Source organism: Equus przewalskii, chromosome 6 (genome assembly GCF_037783145.1).
Source record: "Equus przewalskii isolate Varuska chromosome 6, EquPr2, whole genome shotgun sequence".
In the NCBI taxonomy this organism is placed as follows: Eukaryota; Metazoa; Chordata; class Mammalia; order Perissodactyla; family Equidae; genus Equus; species Equus przewalskii.
The window spans coordinates 59,239,564-59,256,619 of record NC_091836.1 but is presented as its reverse complement, the minus strand read 5'-3'; the positions used below and the strand labels follow the sequence as shown (position 1 = coordinate 59,256,619).

At 46.2% G+C, this 17,056-nt stretch overlaps 1 protein-coding gene across 6 annotated transcripts in view; it reads right to left on the bottom strand.

Annotated features, from left to right (window-relative positions):
• Positions 1 to 9,942, bottom strand: part of ME3 (malic enzyme 3) — a 179,629-nt gene extending 169,687 nt beyond the window's left edge. Inside the window, exons 1-2 of one of the 6 annotated variants that reach the window (XM_008540396.2) lie at positions 9,496 to 9,942; positions 8,927 to 9,124 (exon numbers count right to left, since the gene is read on the bottom strand). In XM_008540396.2, coding sequence (XP_008538618.2) covers positions 8,927 to 9,109 — 183 coding nt within the window. In that variant the 5' untranslated portion in view covers positions 9,110 to 9,124; positions 9,496 to 9,942. Of the gene's footprint in view, positions 1 to 8,926; positions 9,125 to 9,445 lie in introns of all 6 variants that reach the window. The other 5 variants (XM_008540405.2, XM_070625620.1, XM_070625617.1 and 2 more) reach the window with 5 other exon arrangements.
• Positions 9,943 to 17,056: the final 7,114 nt, after the last annotated feature.

The following is a 17,056-nucleotide window of genomic DNA, read 5'->3' as shown; positions in this document are numbered from 1 at the left end:
CCTCAGATTTTCTTCGCACAATCATAGAGCATCTTTTGTGCTCTGTGTCAGAGAGGCAGTCGAACCCCACCCCAAAGGATTTCCCAATGCACTTTCTACACATCAAAGTGAAGGTCTGGAAGCTGACTATAATCCACGTCTTTGCAGACAAAAGTGCTGCACATTAGTGACCGCTCTGCCATGGCCACGTGAATCAAAAGGCCTTTCTTCCCCCTCACTGTAAGACTGGCATTTAGAGAGAAGAGGGTAGATGATAAAAGAAACCTTTGGTAGACATGACAAAAAGGCAAAGTAAAATACAGCCATAACCCCCAGAGCCTACAAAGGCCCAAGAGGACCAAGAGAAACCGGACACACAGAGATTGGAGAGGAGCCTAAAAAAACGTCCATAGAAACTCTATATAGAGAGGCCAGGGTTAGATTGGTTTTGATGCCAGTTGGCCCAAGACTGAGCCAGACCACATGTATTTCTGTATGGGATTTGCCATCAGGGCTGCTTTACATAATCTAAATATTGCTGTTTACAACTGTTTTTGGAAGAGGCGGCAGCTTCCCATGTTAACATTTTCTTACGTGTATCTAAACATATTGCCTCTAGAAGATAACAATTTATACGCAGGCAAACCTTGAAACAAGACTATATTAGAGAGGGGCTGGCCCCATGGCCAACTGGTTAAGTTCGTGCGCTCCACTTTGGCAGCCCGGGGTTTCGCCGGTTCGGATCCCGGCCACGGACATGACACCGCTCCTCAGGCCCGTTGAGGCAACGTCCCACATACCACAACTAGAAGGACCCAGAACTAAAAAATATACAACTACATACTAGAGAAAAGGCAGAAAAAAAAAAAAAAAGAAGATTGGCAATAGTCGTTAGCTCAGGTGCCAATCTTTAAAAAAGAAAAGACTGTATTAGAGAGATTTCCACAGGATAAGAACGCCACCCCTGTGTTACAGATCTTTCAACTTGCAAACATTGGTCTGAATGTTATTTCCTTGGCTCTAGAAACTCAATTCCTAACAGAAACTGTAACGTAAAATTGAAAAGACAAGGGAACATTAAAGAAAACTATATAAAGAGGAAAACAAATCTCTCATAATTCCACTGCCCTAACACAATCATTTTCACATTTACTTCCAAGTCTTTTTACAGAGTTGCATCTTTTTACAGTAACACAAATGGATAGAGATTCCACTTAGCATTCTGCATTTTGAATTAAGCATTCATAAACATAAGCCAACATTTCTGAAATCTTCACGATGATCACACAAATGCTAATCTAACACATAATATACTTTCTTTGGAGAATAATTCAACTATTTATGACAACATGTTTATGAGAAAACAGTTTCTGAGCATCAACTTTGGGTACCAGGAGTAGCAAATCTCCCTCCTATGCTTCTGGCATCTCATCCCATACTTCCTCCATTTTCTGACCCCTAAGAGATGAGGGGGTTCCCAGCACAGTGTCTTAGTCCACTTGGGTTGCCATAACAAACACCATAGACTGGGGGGCTTAAACAACGGTTCTGGAGGCTGGAAGTCCAAGATCAAGGTGCTGGCTGATTCTGCTCCTGTTGAGGACCATCTTCCTGGCTTGTAGATGGCCATTTTCTCACTGTATTTTCCATGGCAGGGAGAGAGAGTGGGTTCTCTCCTATCTCTTGTATAAGGGCATTAATCCCATCATGTGGGCTCTACCTTCATAATCTAATTACCTCCCACAAGCTCCATCTCCAAATACCATCACATTAAGAGTTACGGCTTCAACATATGAATGGGGGGGCACTCAGTCCATAACATGCTTTCACTTGTCTTCAGTAGGGCTGCTGCAGCACAGGGAATCGGGGGGTTCAGAACAGGGAGGGGGGCTCCGAGGATGCAAAGTAGAGAGTGGGAGTTCTAGGAAATTGGAGATGCTGACAGAAGCTGGGGTTTCCTACCTCTGGTCCACGCCCTAGACATCTCCCCTCTTTTTTTCTGTGGGCCTCAAGAACATCCCCATCCATCTCTGGTTCCGGGCCTAAATAGGGCCTCTTTCTTCCGCAGGGCTGGGTTGATGCTGGTAAAACTGGAAATAAAGAGTGAACACCTCTGTGTTGTGCTCCTCCAGACTTCACTATAAGTTGGACTCTGGGCACACAAAGGGCTGACGGGAGTTTATCCACACTCCAGATAGAGGTGATCTTGGACAGGTAAACCCCACAGAGGGGGTTACTAGGGAAGGAGAGGCACCAGGGTGAAAGAAGGGGGCTTTAGTGGAAGGGGAGATGGAAGGGAAGAGATGAGAGGAAGATGCTTCAGCAGATGTCTCTCTGAATGATCCACTCATCCAATAACTGTTTATTGAGCACCAGCTATGATCCAGGCGCTGTTCTAAGTACCCCAGATACGTCAACGAACAAACAGACAAAAATCCCTGCTTATATGGAGCTTACAATGCAGTGGGGAAATACAAACAATAAACAAGACATAAGTAAGAAAATTAAATATACATTAGGAAGTATCAAATACTATGGGGGAAAAGTAGACCATGTTAAGGGGGATCAAGAGAGTTGAAAGGACCATATACAACTTCATGTGGGATGGTCAGAGTAGGTCTCAATGTGAAAGTGAGAAGCCTCAATGAAGGTGAGGGTGTTGACCATGTGGTTCTTTAGGGGACAAGCGTTTGAGGAAGGGGGAACAGCCAGTGCAAAGACTCTACATAGAAGCATGCTTAGAGTGTTTGAGGAACAGCAAAGAGGCCAGTATGGTTTGGGCAGGGTTTGGGCAGGGAGTAAGGCTGAGGAGCAGCAAGACATGAGGTCAGAGAGGGTGAAATCAGGCAAGGCATTATTGTAAGGAATTGGACGTGGCAGGGTTGGGCAGAAGAGTGACATGATCAAACTTGGTTTTAAAAGGAGCACTCTGAGTGTTGTGTGGACAATAAACAAGAGGGGCACTGATGAAAGCAAGGAAACAAGCTGGGAGGCTGCTACAGCCATCCCTCAGAGAAACGTTGGTGGTGGGGGTCAGGATAGGACCCACAGTGAGTAGAGGCTGGATTCCAGATCTACTGTGAAGATAGAGTAATAGGATTATCTGGTGGATCAGATATGGGGTCTGAAAGAAAAAGAGTGGTTAAGGATGTGTGCAAGGTTTTAGCCTAAAGGTGTGGTTAACAGACACAGAGGAGTGGATTGAAAGAAACAAGACTGGAAGTTGGGAGACCAGTTAAGAGACTTGCATAATCTAAACATGAGATGATAAAGGACTAAACAAGGCTGGTGGTAGTGGGGATATAGAGAAACTGATGGATTTTAAAGGTTGCAGTAAAACAGATAATAAAAAATAAAAATTTCAGATAAACATTTCGTGGCAGTTTCCCCAATATCCACTCTCTCTTTAAAGTGTAGAATTTTTAGCTGAATACATGGGTGCCCTGCTAAAGATTACATTTGCCAGGTTTCTTTTTTTTTTTTTTTTTAAAGATTTTATTTTTTCCTTTTTCTCCCCAAAGCCCCCGGTACATAGTTGTATATTCTTCATTGTGGGTTCTTCTAGTTGTGGTATGTGGGACGCTGCCTCAGCGTGGTTTGATGAGCAGTGCCATGTCCGCGCCCAGGATTCGAACCAACGAAACACTGGGCCGCCTGCAGCGGAGTGCACGAACTTAACCACTTGGCCACGGGGCCAGCCCCCATTTGCCAGGTTTCTTGCAGGTAGGTGTGGCAGATGACCAAGTTCTAGCCAACTGGATGCGAGTGGAAGTAACATTAGCAACGTCCAAATTGTGCTCTTAAAAGGCATTTCGCCTTCCCACTGGCTTCTGTATGGAACTGACAGCAGAGGCTTGGGCAGCCGTCTTGGACCACGAAATGTAAGATGCACACTGGCGATGGCAGAGTAACAAAATCGAGCCACATATCAACCTGTGATTGGCCACTCAGTCTTGTTCATGAGAGAAAAATATGCTTCTATCTTTTTGAGCCTCTGTATTTGGGATTCATTTTGTTACAGTTGCCTAACATTTAGCCAACTAACGCGAGTTCTTTCAGCTGTTCCAAGCACAAAGCCCTACCATCAAATGCTTATTAATTCCACGAAGCTAGGACAGTATTGAACAGGGAAGGATTTAATTCCAACCTGCCTTGGCTCGTTTGTTCTTAAAATATCTAAGCAGTATTTGAGTTTTAATACCGAGTCACTGCACAAGAAGCTTGTCTAGAGCGAAGTGATGCATATGGAATGAGTATTTACTTAATAATCCATTGCATCTCTTTCAATCCAGGACCAATTCAACGTCACATCTGAAACAGAGGTCTCAGGAAGACATATTATGTTATCTGTCTTTGAGGCAGAAAATAACATCACCAACAAACTTCTATCATCTCTTGACTGATCGGTGAGTCAGGTGTGTAATGACAGACTCCCCCCACCAAAAGGAGGCAAGATCAAGCTCTAAGCTGGCACTGAACAAAAACATATCCTTTAATCAAAGGCAAATCCTAGCTGTGTGGGAGTCTAATAAATCACCCCTGAATATGGAAGGGATTGAGCTGAAACCTGTGTAGCCTCAGCTGTGCAGCCAACCCTGCAGTGCTGGCCACCAAGCTTTTACACATTCACTGATCTAAACACATCAAGTCCACGCGGGAAGGCGGTCACCTGCACTGCCTTGCAGTTGCTAAGGGCCTGTGCATGAAATGCACTGGTCCATAATAACAGTGATCCAACTAAGCACCCTTTCCACTCATTCTTTCCCTCACTATCAAACTCAAGAGATCAAAAAAGTGCAGAGAAGCAGGTGGACGTTTACAGCAAAATCATCACTCGCATGTGGGTCAAAGGGGGAGGCTGACGCATTCTGGGAAATTATACACCCCCCTTGCAATGAAATGCCCTGAAGTCTGGGAAGATTTGGGTCAAGTAGGTGTATTTCCTCCAAATGGACCATTTGTAGGCACTTCTCTCGGCAATGAGAACATTAGGCTCACTGTAAAGAAGTAACATTAAGATCAATAGAGTTGAGGGGGAAGGGATCATGACTTGATCGAGATCATTTAAAGAGCAAATATTTATTGAGCATCTCAAGTCACACAAAGCAAGTGTCATGTGACAAGACAGAGTCTCTGTCCTCAAGGTGCTCAAGGCCCAGCCATTGTGACAGAGTGCTCAGTGCCCAGAAGAAACAAACACAGAGTGATACGACAAGTGGGAGGGGACTCAAACCTAGTTTGGGGACGGGGGGTAGGATAGCCCTCCCCAAAAGAGGCTACAGGAAAGCTGAGGCCAGAAACATTTTGATGGGCCCCTTGCGACATTGCTAGAATGGGGATAATACCTGCCTATGAAGACACCACTATAAAATGGTGTTCATAGTTTCCTCTTCATGTGAGTAAAATATGGCTGATATCTTGTAATATGTAATCAAAGATTTACTTCATTGCCAAAATCTACATGAACAATAGAAGAGGTCATAATGTAAATTTTAAAAGAAAGGCAGAATATTAGTAGAAAAGGAAATAGAAGTTGATATACTAGAGAATTTGCATCATTCAGAAAATCTAGACTCCTGGAATCACCTAGTTCCAATTCTGTTATCATCAGGAATATGTCTAAACCCGCCAAAGCAGATGTGAATGGGAACTGTCATCACTATTCAGTGAAATGAAAATCAGGAGGCAGGCTGCTTCTGCCCACTTCTGCAACCAAGGACAATCTCTGTGGAATTGCTTGACCTCGGCCCGTCTCTTTATCTAAAAATGAGATGTTGGATGAGAACGTTGGTTTTCAAATACACTTTTTTGCTACAATCCACAGTGAAAAGCAGCATTCCCCAAGGTGACCTGATACAATGCTTATCTTTATTAATTTTAATGCATTTGTTATTTTTTTATTGTACTCTAATCCATTTCTTTAAAATAAAAATGCCAGTTAGACCCACTAAGCTAATTTGCTGTCCCACAGTTTGTGACCTGTGGTCTGAACAATTTCCAACTAGATCATCTCTTAGGGCCCTTCTGATCCCAATTCTAGGAACTGTCAACATAATCATCTAATATTTAGCACCTTGCAGTTTCCAAAATGTTTCACAGGGGCTATCTCCCACAATCCTCACAGCTGTGGTGTGACATGGTATCTGGAGATGCTCATGGGATTCATCACAGATCACACAGCAAGCGTATGACAGAGCTGGGACCCGCCCCAGTGACTGCACAGCAGCACGATGCTTGGCCTGTTCAGCAGCTCTTCTCTCGGAGAATCCCACCTCCTGACACCCTCTGCCTTCAAGCTTCAACTTAAATGCCTCTCCTGATCTGTCAAAAGTGGGACGCCAATCTAGTGAACACATTCCTAGAATGTAAGGTTAATTTTCACGTTCATGTCCTTGCTAGATCCTTCAGGAACTATCCTGGGTCGGCCACAAATGCATGAAACTCAGTCCCTGCGCTGGAGGAGCTCACAAGTCTCGCAGGAAAAAAAAAAGTTCCACCCACAGACTCCCCCACTAAACACAGCTTCCCTTTCAAAGCTGCCCTTCTCTTTTTTTCTCTCAGTGATAATCTCAGTTGTTCTGTTTAATTCAGTAAGTCTCCCCATCTGGCTGACGGAAAATGCCAAGCTTCACGCCTTCCCTGGAGACTTTCTGATCTGATCGCTGGAGGTCAACGGGACAGCAATAGGTGGCACTCCCGGGGGGAAGGACAGGGCATCTGCAGCAGCTCCCCGGCAGTGCTGCTCCTCCAGTGCTTCCCCTCCCACCCCAGGGTGAGTGGGGGATGCCCACAGGCCTTCTCAGCATCACCCGAGATACCCTCCTTAGCCCAGGTCGGCATCTACTGCCTACAGGGATACACAAAATAATATGAACGTCATGGAAAGGTCAGGTCCCCTAGATTTACAGACAAATCTAGGAGGAAAAAATTTACATCAAGGGACAAGGCATAGGGGCAAGAGTGCTTTTAGGGAGCCCTAAGCCTAGGACTAAAACAAAAGACATTCGAGCCCTTCGTTTATTTTTTTAACTATTCACAAAGCAGTAAGTGCTGATTCGTAAGGTGCCAGTACATCTAAGGCAGTTATTGTCAGAACAGTTCAAGTCTGTAGTGGGAATTTATTGTTTCGCTTTCCAGCATCTGGCCCTCCTTCTTCTGAGGACAGAACACAGATTTACTGTGGGGGAACCACATCCCTTATTCTAAACCAGTTGGTATGAGTGGCCCCACCTTAGACCCTATTTTTAGCTCCAGCGGTGGGCCCTGACTGGTTTAAGTTATGGTGACTGGTTTGGGGAGGAGAAGAGAATCCAACTGGAATCAATGAGACAGAGGGATTCTTTTTCTGAGGTTTCAGAGAAAGTGTCTTTTCTTTTCCACAGGAGCTACCAGCAGAAAGTGTCTTTATCCCTGAATGGTGTGGTGTGAGAACAGGAGATGGAGGACTGGGGTAGCATCGAGGTGAAAGATTCCCCTGGATGCAGCCTTAGGATGAAGCTGACACTGCAGAAATAGAGCAGAGAGCCAGAGAGAACCCGCATCCTTAAGGATGCCATCTGGACTGCTGGATCAAGCCTTGCCTATAAGCCTTCCTCTAGATAACTTTAGTTAAAGGAGCCTTTTGTTTGCTCAAGCTAGTTTTGAGATGAGTTTTCTAACACCTGCTACCAAGTAATTCAAATTCATAAAACACTTTAAATATCCCAAAGTAGTCATATGCAAAGGATTTAGGGTCTCTTTGCGGGGGGGGGGGGTGCAGGGGGGAGTACGATATATAGAGGTTGAAAGAAACTTTTCTTAGCTTCTATTACTTCTTCAGGAAATAATCACAGTACTTAGCATCTATATAATTGTTCTAATTTCTCAAAAACACCTTTTCCACACATATTTCCTCACTTGAATTTCATTATCCCGAGTCCAAAAAATTATTAAAGTTTTATTTTGTAGTACTTATTTATCAAGGACTTTATAGAATTTAAAATAGGATTTTAAATTCAGTAATTCATTTGATTGTCACAATAACCAAATGAGGCAGGAACGGTGGGTCTCTCATAGGCAGGAGAAAGCTGAACCTTAGAGAAATTAAATGAGATGCCCAAGTCAATTTGAGGAGGTGTAGGAAGACAGGCCTCAAAATTCAGACCTCTTGCTTCCTGGGTTTTAACATCATTCTATCTTTCTCAGCTCAGTCCTCTGAACTAATGATACTAAACTCAACTCCTGGAAACAAATGTGTGCGGACCGGCGCACTGAGTCAGCAGTGGGCTGAACTGGACGGAAGCGCCGGAGATCCATATCTGGATTCCAGTGGCAGAGCTGCCAGAACTAACTAGCTGGTGACCTTGGACAAGTTCCCTTTGTCTTATTTTCTCATCTTTAAAAGGAGAGGTTGGAATTAGGATTTATGATGCCCCTTCAAGGTCTAAACGTTCTACAATTCTAGACTTTCTTGTCCCTGCTCTCAAATTAATCTTTTTTCTTAGAATAATAATTATAACCACAGGAGACATTTGTTCTCTCTGGGTGTCAGGCACGGTGCTAAGAACTCTTACCTCCATTTTCTCTTAAAATCTCACAACACTCCTGAGACAACTGTCTCTGTTTTACAAATAAGGAAACTTGGACTGACAGCTGAAAGGAACTGCTCGAGATCAAGAGAAGTGGTAAGCATCAAGGGGAGATCCGACCCGAGGTCGGACCGGCCACAAGGACCTTAATTCAGTCTATATTGTTCTTTCCAAGAAATTAGGCTCCCCCATTACTGCTCACCTCTTTCCACGCAGAAGAGGGATTAAAAAAAAAAAGCCAAACCGAGTTACCCCAAGCCTCTGCAAGGCAAAAATGGAAAAACGCTGGAAGGGCGCGTGGGAGGATCCTCCCCAGGCCCAGGAGGCGGGGCGCCCCTCCCCGCCTGCCCCGGGATCGCGGCTCGCCTCCCGGACGTTACCTTGTTGAGATGCGGGTTCCTGGTGACATCGTATCCGCGCTTCTTCAGGGGCACAGAGCGCGCTGGGCCGGGCTTGGAGTGGCAGCCTCGGGCGGGCGCGGAGGGCGCCCAGCGCGGGACGGCGCCGCAGGCCAGGCCCGGCCGCAGAACCAGCCGCGCGCTCGTGCCCAGCGCAGCGCCCATGGTCCTGGCTCAGACCTGGCACCGGGGGGAAACCAAGGTCAGGGGCGCCTTCCGGCCGGCCAGGCCCCACGTGCGCCGCAGGACGCCGAGCCTGAGCCGGGGACGCGTCCCCAGGAGAGGAGAGGGGGTTCCCAACGGTTAAAGGCGCCAGCCCCCGCCCTTCCTCGGCGGCCACCTGCGCGGCTCTCTCCGCTCGCTTGCGGTGCGCAGGCCTCGCCAAGCGCGGGGCAAAGCGAAAGCAAGCCAGGAAGCAGAGTCTGTGCAGGCGACAGCCCGCGTCACCCCCGCCCCATCCCCGCGAGAAAGAGGCGACTGCGCGCCGAAGGGTCCCCGAACCTCCACGCCCGCTCGGTGGCTTGCCTCGGTCCCCTCCTGCCCCAGCCCACCTGCGCTGCTCCCGGAGCTGATGTCTATGCGGCCCCGCTGCGGGGCAGGCGGGGCGAGACGCTGCAGTGCGTTGTTCCCCTCCTGCCAATGGCTGCACCGCGCCGGCGGCCGTGAGAGCGCGAGGCTGGTGGGTTCCAGAGAGAGCGGTCCCGAAACCTTCGTTCGCAGTGCGGGGCTTCCCCTGAGGACGCGCGTGGGGCGCTGCCTAACCGCATGCACGTGCCTCCCCAGGGACAACAGGAACCTCAGAATGCCCCCAGGCCTCTCCATCTGGACGAGCTGAACAAACCCACAGGCGGGGTTAGCGTTTAGGGATCAACATACCCTCTTACTCTCCCATTTGAGGAAGGCCCTGGTTTCAGTCTTCAGAGTAGAAATTCTCAGGCGTCTAGTGCTCGGTGTTGCGTCGTGCTGTCAGTACAATAGCCTTGGCCACATGTGACTCTATAAATTTAAATATGCTAATTTAAATGGAATGAAATAAAAAATCCAGTTCCTCAGTCACAATAACTGTATTTCACGTGCTCAAGAGCCACTTGCACATGATAGCTATGGCATTGGAGAGCACAGGTATGGAACATTTCCATCTTTGTGGACAGTTCTGTTGGACATCACTGATACAGGGTCCACAGTTACTAAGAGGGCTCCTGGGGACCAAATGGAGCCTGCCATGAAGGGTTGAGGACAGACAAAGACCTTGAGGTCAGTCAAATCTTGAATTTAATTGTACGTTGTCTCCCCGCAGGAGCCAGGAGATTTCTTTTAAAGTGAACATTTTATTGTATGTGGAGTAAAATTCAAACTCTTTTGGGGGCCTACGGGTTATCCCATAGTCTGCTCCTGCTAAGTTTTTCAGGCTCATCTTAAACCACTCTCTGCCTCACTGAGCTTCAGCCACACTTGCTCTTCCTGTGTTTCCACCCCATCCAGTTCCCTCCCACCTCAGGACCTTTGCACTTGCTATTACTGCTGCTTAGAATGCTCATTCTCTCAGGTCTCCACAAAGTTGTCAACTCAAAGGCTTTTTCTCTACTCCATCCAATACCGCTCCACTAGGGACTATATAGTGAAGGGTTTTTCCCTTCATAGAACTTAACACAACCAATAATTAGCTCGTTTTTCTAATTGTTTATTGTCTGTCTCCCCCTAGAATATAAGCTTCATGAGGAAAGGCTCTTTGCCTGTAAACCCCTGAATCCTCACTGCCTAGCTCACAGCCTGGTAGCCTAGTGTGCAGTTGCACAATAAATAGTTGTTGAGTGAATGAAGGGAAGTGCCAACCACTTTAATAAGGATTTGAACCCTCGGACTGACTGCCAGACAGATGGCGTGGTCTTCAACTGACTCCCGTTCAAACCTGCCCAGGCAGGCAGCCTTCAGAATGAGCACTCTGGCCCTGTTCTAAGTACAACACAGGTATCATGGTGCTCAGGGCTGCCCCTGTCTGGATTTAGGATTCCCTCCTCTCCCTCAGGAATGCTCATCCCCTCCATCAGTCCCTCCCCTCTCCGGTCTGGTCTCCAACTTGCAGCTCTAGTGATCTGTAGAAAACAGAGCTTTCCAAAACACGATCGAAGTTACCTGGTGAGGGAATGGGGTGGGAGCAAAATACAGATTCCCGGCCTGGTCCATGGAGATTATAACTCAGTAGAGTGTAAATGCCTGAAGTCAAGTTTACCCTTGGACCGAACATTTACAGAAACCCATAACTGATCTTTTTTTGTTTGTAAACCAGTTTGAATCAGATTTTTGGTTGCTTGCAACCAAGAGTATTAACTGATACTTTCCTCCCCACACTGTTTTTATATTTGCACATGTTCCTACCAAGTGACAAACATCTTGAGGGTATAGACTGTGCGTGTGTGTGTGTGCGCGCGTGCGTGTGTGCACTACCATCCTTGGTAGCTGGCACAAAGCAAATCTTCAAAAACCGTTTGTTGAACGAATCTGCCTTTGCTCGATACAACGAACTTCCTCTCACCTGGATGGAGGACATGCAATAGGCAAGCTTGATCATTTGAAACTCAGCTAGAAACCAGAATGTAAAGAACAAAGATTCCTGAATAAGCCAATATAATTTTTATACAATCTATTCACTAAAGCATGTACAGTTTACATATGAGTGTCTTGAGTGTCCCCACCTATGGCCTATATTCTCTTAACCCAGACGTAATCCTAACAACACTGTTTTTCTCTTGGCCGTGTTTGATCTTTGGCCACAGTAAAGGAAAGTGCTAAAGTCAGGTTCAGGTGCAGCAACAGAAGGTAGGGGCAAGAGGAGGTGACCACTGTCTTCCACAGAGCTGTCCAGGGACCCAGGTTCTTTCTCCAGGCATTGTCCTCCTCTCCACGGAAGCACTAATACCACATTGGCATCCCAGCCAGCGGAGAGGGGGAAGAGGAAGTGGAAGGCAAGCAATTCTCCCTCGGGGAAGTGACGTGGAATCGGCACACGTTACTTCTACTCACATTCTGTTGGTGAAAACTTAAGTCACATGGTCACATCAAACTATAAGGAAGCCTGGAAAATATAGTCTCTGGGGGAAAAGCTGGTATGTGCTCTACTAAAGCTCAGTGCGGTGGGGGGGGGGGAGGGGTGGTCTACTGCTAAAAGGAAGAAGAGAGAAGTGTTCCTAGGCACTAGTAACTACAAGTCTATATACAATACTCATTTTATATTAAAGTGCTCAGAGACTGTTAGCTATTATTATTGGCACTGAGGTTCCCATCTCTGGTTTCACAGTAACTTCCTTACTTTTAGAGCTGAACATGGGATTACAGAAGCCAGGTTCAGAGCCATGAAGGCATTCTAGAACTTCTTCCAACTCCATATAACTCCGACTTCCTTAGCTAGCCAGCCCTATGGTCTGGTCCAGCACTAAGTAGAACTAATGAGTCTCCATAGTTTGTCTCGGCCCCTCTCCCTTCACATCCCGTTTACTGACTGCTGCCATGATTGTAATGTTGCTTCCTGGGCTGCCAGGGAAGGAATCCCATTCCCATCCTCTGAGACTGGAGTTGCCGGATTCTCAGTTCACATAGCACCGTTGCTTTTCCATTCTGATTACAGAGATTTGCATATCCATCCGTTGCTCCTAGATTAAGTTCCTTAAGGACTGGAACCACCGTTTACAATTCTTTGTATCTCCAGTACCTGGGACAGTGCCCAGCACTAAAGATGTACTCAGCTTGTTAAATTAAATAAAATTGATATGAATCAAATTTGTGCATAACCTTCCACGGAGTAGACTTGACCAAAACCAAATTTGGTACATTGTTAAAAAGGCATCAAAGTAGATTCAAATTAGAGTTTTAGTTTAGTTGGCTATATTGAAACAAGACCATTTGCCTTTTGTAAGCAGATTTTAATGACCCTACATATGGGTTTAAAAAATGAAGGTGCATGAAAAAAATCACTAGTTTTTGGTTAATCCCATTGACTCACAAATGTATATTATTCTATACAATATTTCATGTTTATGCTTGCCCTAAAAGAACTCTTTCATCCCCATTGCTGCTAGTAATATTTGGAGATACTTCAACTCTATTGTTTACGCCAGCGGACAGTGCTGAGGGACGTTGATCTCCTCCTTGTCCCCGTGCTCACCACTCCAAGTACATGCCCTGCGCTCTGCTCTTTGCTCGGTTTTCTCTGCTCCCAGCAACTCCCAGTTGAAGCCGTGTCCTTTCTTCACAACTCTGCTCAACACCACATCCTCCAACAAGTCTTCCCAGGTTCTCCAGCCACCAAGCAGCTTCCCCTTCCTCCCACATGCTCCCCAAATTCTGTTATTTGTATCTTTCCTATTACATTTTTCTGGTCTATCTCTGTGTGAAGTAGTTTATTTATGTGCCTGTCTTCTCTGAGCCTCAAAGGGACTCATAAAGATAAAAGCAACAGCTTTGGATTTAGACAGACCTGACTTCACCAGTGATGAGTTTGTGTGACCTTAGGCATTCTATGTGACCTCTTCAAGCCCCATTGTCTTCATGGATAAAACTAGGATTCTGTTTTGTTTTTGCTTTTTTTTGGTGAGGAAGATTGGCCCTGAGCTAATATCTGTTGCCAATCTTCCTGGGTTTTTTTTTCTCGCCAAAGCCCCAGTACATAGTTGTATATCCTAGTTGTAGGTCATTCTAGTTGTTCTATGTGGGATGCTGCCAGAACATGTCCTGGTGAGCAGTGTATAGGTCTGCACCCAGGATCCGAACGAATGAACCCCGGGCTGCTGAAGCAGAGTGCACGAACTTACCCACTCAGCCGCGGGGCTGGTTTCTGGGATCCTAATAGTACTTCCCACATTGGTTTTTGGTGGATTAGTGTATTTATTTGTTTTTTTTAAGTGCATCATAGTGCGGTTACTACATGCCAAGCACTGTTCTAGGGGTTTATAAATATTAACTCACTTAATCCCATAATATTTCTATGAAATGTGAAACTGGTTATTAAACTATTTCTCTCAGCTCCACATCAACCTTCCTATGCTCTGGTTGATGCTGGAACATGGACTCTGTGAAGCACTTCTTTGGCAGCAGGTTTCATGTTAATTTCTGCGAATGGGGGCACTAGAAGGAGCTCGAGGGCTGGAGAGGGAAGATTTCTTCCCTTCTGTTGCTTGCTGTTATTTCCTTTCAGTATTCCCCCACCCCAGCCACAGCCCTTCACCCTCCGTCAGCTGTTGGTCCTAGCCTCTTCTGCATTCTAGAACCAGCCTCACCCTGTCCTCACCAGGCCCCTGCACACCCATCAGTGGGTCTTTTCCTCCGTGTGTGCAGCCTCTGATGGTCCCAGCCTCTTACCCTTGTTCCTCCAGCCTTAGAGACAGGAGCTACTTCCCTTGGTTACCATCTGTGGTTGCTGCAGCACTCCCTTCCTTCTCATTCTGCCTGCTAGCACCTGTGAAACCAGTTCGTTCTATTAAATTCTCTTTATTGAGATACACCTAGTGCCATCTGGTCTTCTTGATGGAACCCTGCCTGATACAGGTTGGTACAATTATTATCTCCAATTTTACAGGTGAGGAAACAAAACGTGGAGAAATCAAATAACTCACCAGATGTGGGCCAGGATTTAACCCAGTACCAGAGGCCATGGTGGTCACCAGGACACTAAGGGCTGACATTTGGGAAGTGCTTAGCCAGGCCTGGTGCAGGTGAGCACTAAAGGGACAGTGGTCGTCCGATGTCCAGTCATCGTCCTCACCGTTACTCTTCAGCCTTGCATCCTACAGGGCACCTAGCACAGGGTTCTGTGCAATACACGCCTACTGAACTGAACTGATTCACTGCATAGGGAAGGACAAAGTGGCATAGAGGGGCCTGAATTAGAAAAGGATGCAGAGGAGTGAGTGGGGCCATGGAGCCTTCGCATCTGATGCCTCTGACCCCTGGCCCTTGGAGCTGACTCCAGGGGAACTGATTCTCTCGCTCTCTTCTCTCCCTCTCCTCACCTCCCTGTCACCCTCCCCCTGTCCCATTGAGTGAGAATAAACAGTCCTCCAACATTTGGAAAATGCCACAAGGAGAAATGAAACAGTAATTTTGTTGGGTAGCAAAAGAAAACATGTTTCTTATTTTTCTATTGCATTGCATTCTGTTTCTCTATTCTTCAGTTGCATTGCCATAAGTTTTTAATACCCAGTTTTAACAAGAACAGAATATCTTTGAAGTAACCACATTTCTAATAGAGGTGGCCCACCAGACTCAGTTATCCCTGCATACTGTTGTCACAAAAACATTTTGAAATCTTTGTGTTTAAATTTGTTCAGCCTTCTACCCAAGTAGCTGTTGTCCCAAACATAATTGCTTCCGGATAGAAGCATACAGCACACTGCATTTCTTTCTCATCAGACCTTCCGCCTGATTCTCATTTAGTTCTGCAGCTAATCCTCAATAGACCTGATTCCCTTCCTGCCTTGGCCTACGGGCCAGCCCTTATTTTCACGGCCGGTTTAGGCACAAAAAATTTATAATCCATTTCATACATGCTCCCACTTCCGTCCTGCAACAGGAATTCCAAGAAGAAAATAGCCTTGATCAGAGTGGCCAGGGAGAGAACGAGCAACCAGCACTTGTTGTGTGTTTCCTAGGCCTGCGGATTTCCCAGAGGTTGTTTAAAAAGACTATTTTCTGCCCCTCTTGAAACACTCTCTTCAAGCACTCAGTCCTCTGACAGCCACCACACGATCCTCCATTCTGTTCCCGGCTGCTCAGCCTCCTCCTTCCTCACACACAAGTTAGACAAAAAGCCAACTGTTTGAAAAAGGCAAGACATGGAAACAGAAATCCATGACAGCAGCTGCTGAGCTAAGCAGCTGATAAGGGGGAACAAATTTGTGCCCTCGGTGTTTGTTTAGAGGTCAGGGTGGTGGCCCAGTGGGGTAAGGGAAGGGCTCTTTGTCCACAGTGTGATTCGCCCATCTGGCCCATTCAGCATCCCCTGCACTGGCTGACCCCTGCCGCCAGCTGCTTCTCCGGCTCCTTCACTGCTTGGCTCCAAGCTTGTTAAACTGTGATGAGCATCTCCTCCCGCTTCCTCACGGACTTTGCACAGTCCCAATGCACTTCCACGATGGGGAGAAAATGGCTTTCCCTGTTGATGGTCTTATTTCTGAGTGGGACAAAAATCGTCAGCTTTCTGGAGGAATCCTGAGGTTCTCATTAGAGTTTGGATTATATTTATTTTCAGTGTTTTTAAAGTATGTTTTATATATGTATATATCATTGTTGAGATTAACAGACTGTTCCTAGTGAACCTGGGTTCTCTTCAGCTCTTTATCACTTCAGTTGATTTTTGTTTTCCTTTCTCACAAGATTTAACCACTCAACCCCTCCCCTCAGCTCCTATTCAGCCTCAAATCCCCCTGCTGGATTCACTGAGCCCTCTCTCAAAGAGATGTAATTGGTTTCCTTTGTGGACTCACAGGTTGGAGCTTCAGCTTGTGGAGTTTATTATTGCACTGGCTGTCGCCTGTGTCATCAGGCAGCCCACAGAGGAAGCATGCACTGGGCTGTGAAACTGAGTGTGGATTCTGAGCAAAAAGTCCCATGTTTCTCCCTCCAGGTCATACTAATTGTTCCCTGAAGGCCACTCATTATCAGGAATATGCGCGCTCCTCAGAGCAGGTGAGTTCAGTTCTCCTTAGCTTGAACCTGGGACGTGGTTTCAGATCTAAGACTGGCTGATAAGAGGTAAAAGCGGAGACTGATCAAGTGGCATCCAAGTGATAGGGGCAGGAGACACAGTTTTTTGCTTTTCGGGCGTCAGAATTAGATACACACTTTTTTGTTATTTTATAGGCTTGACCCTGCTGTTTCAAAGCAGGTTTTGAGACTGGAGCTCCATCAGCATGTTACTTAACACTTTAATTTGCACAGTAAAATACAGGATATAAACCAAGGTTGCTATTTCAGGTTGTGGTCTCAGATTTTTGTCAATACAAGTTTCAAGTTCTTTGTATAGTGGCTAAGACCTTGCTCTCTAGAGTCAAATACACCTGGGTTTGGATCCCAGCTCTGCCACTCACTTAGCTGTGTGATCCTGAGGGATTTACTTGATCT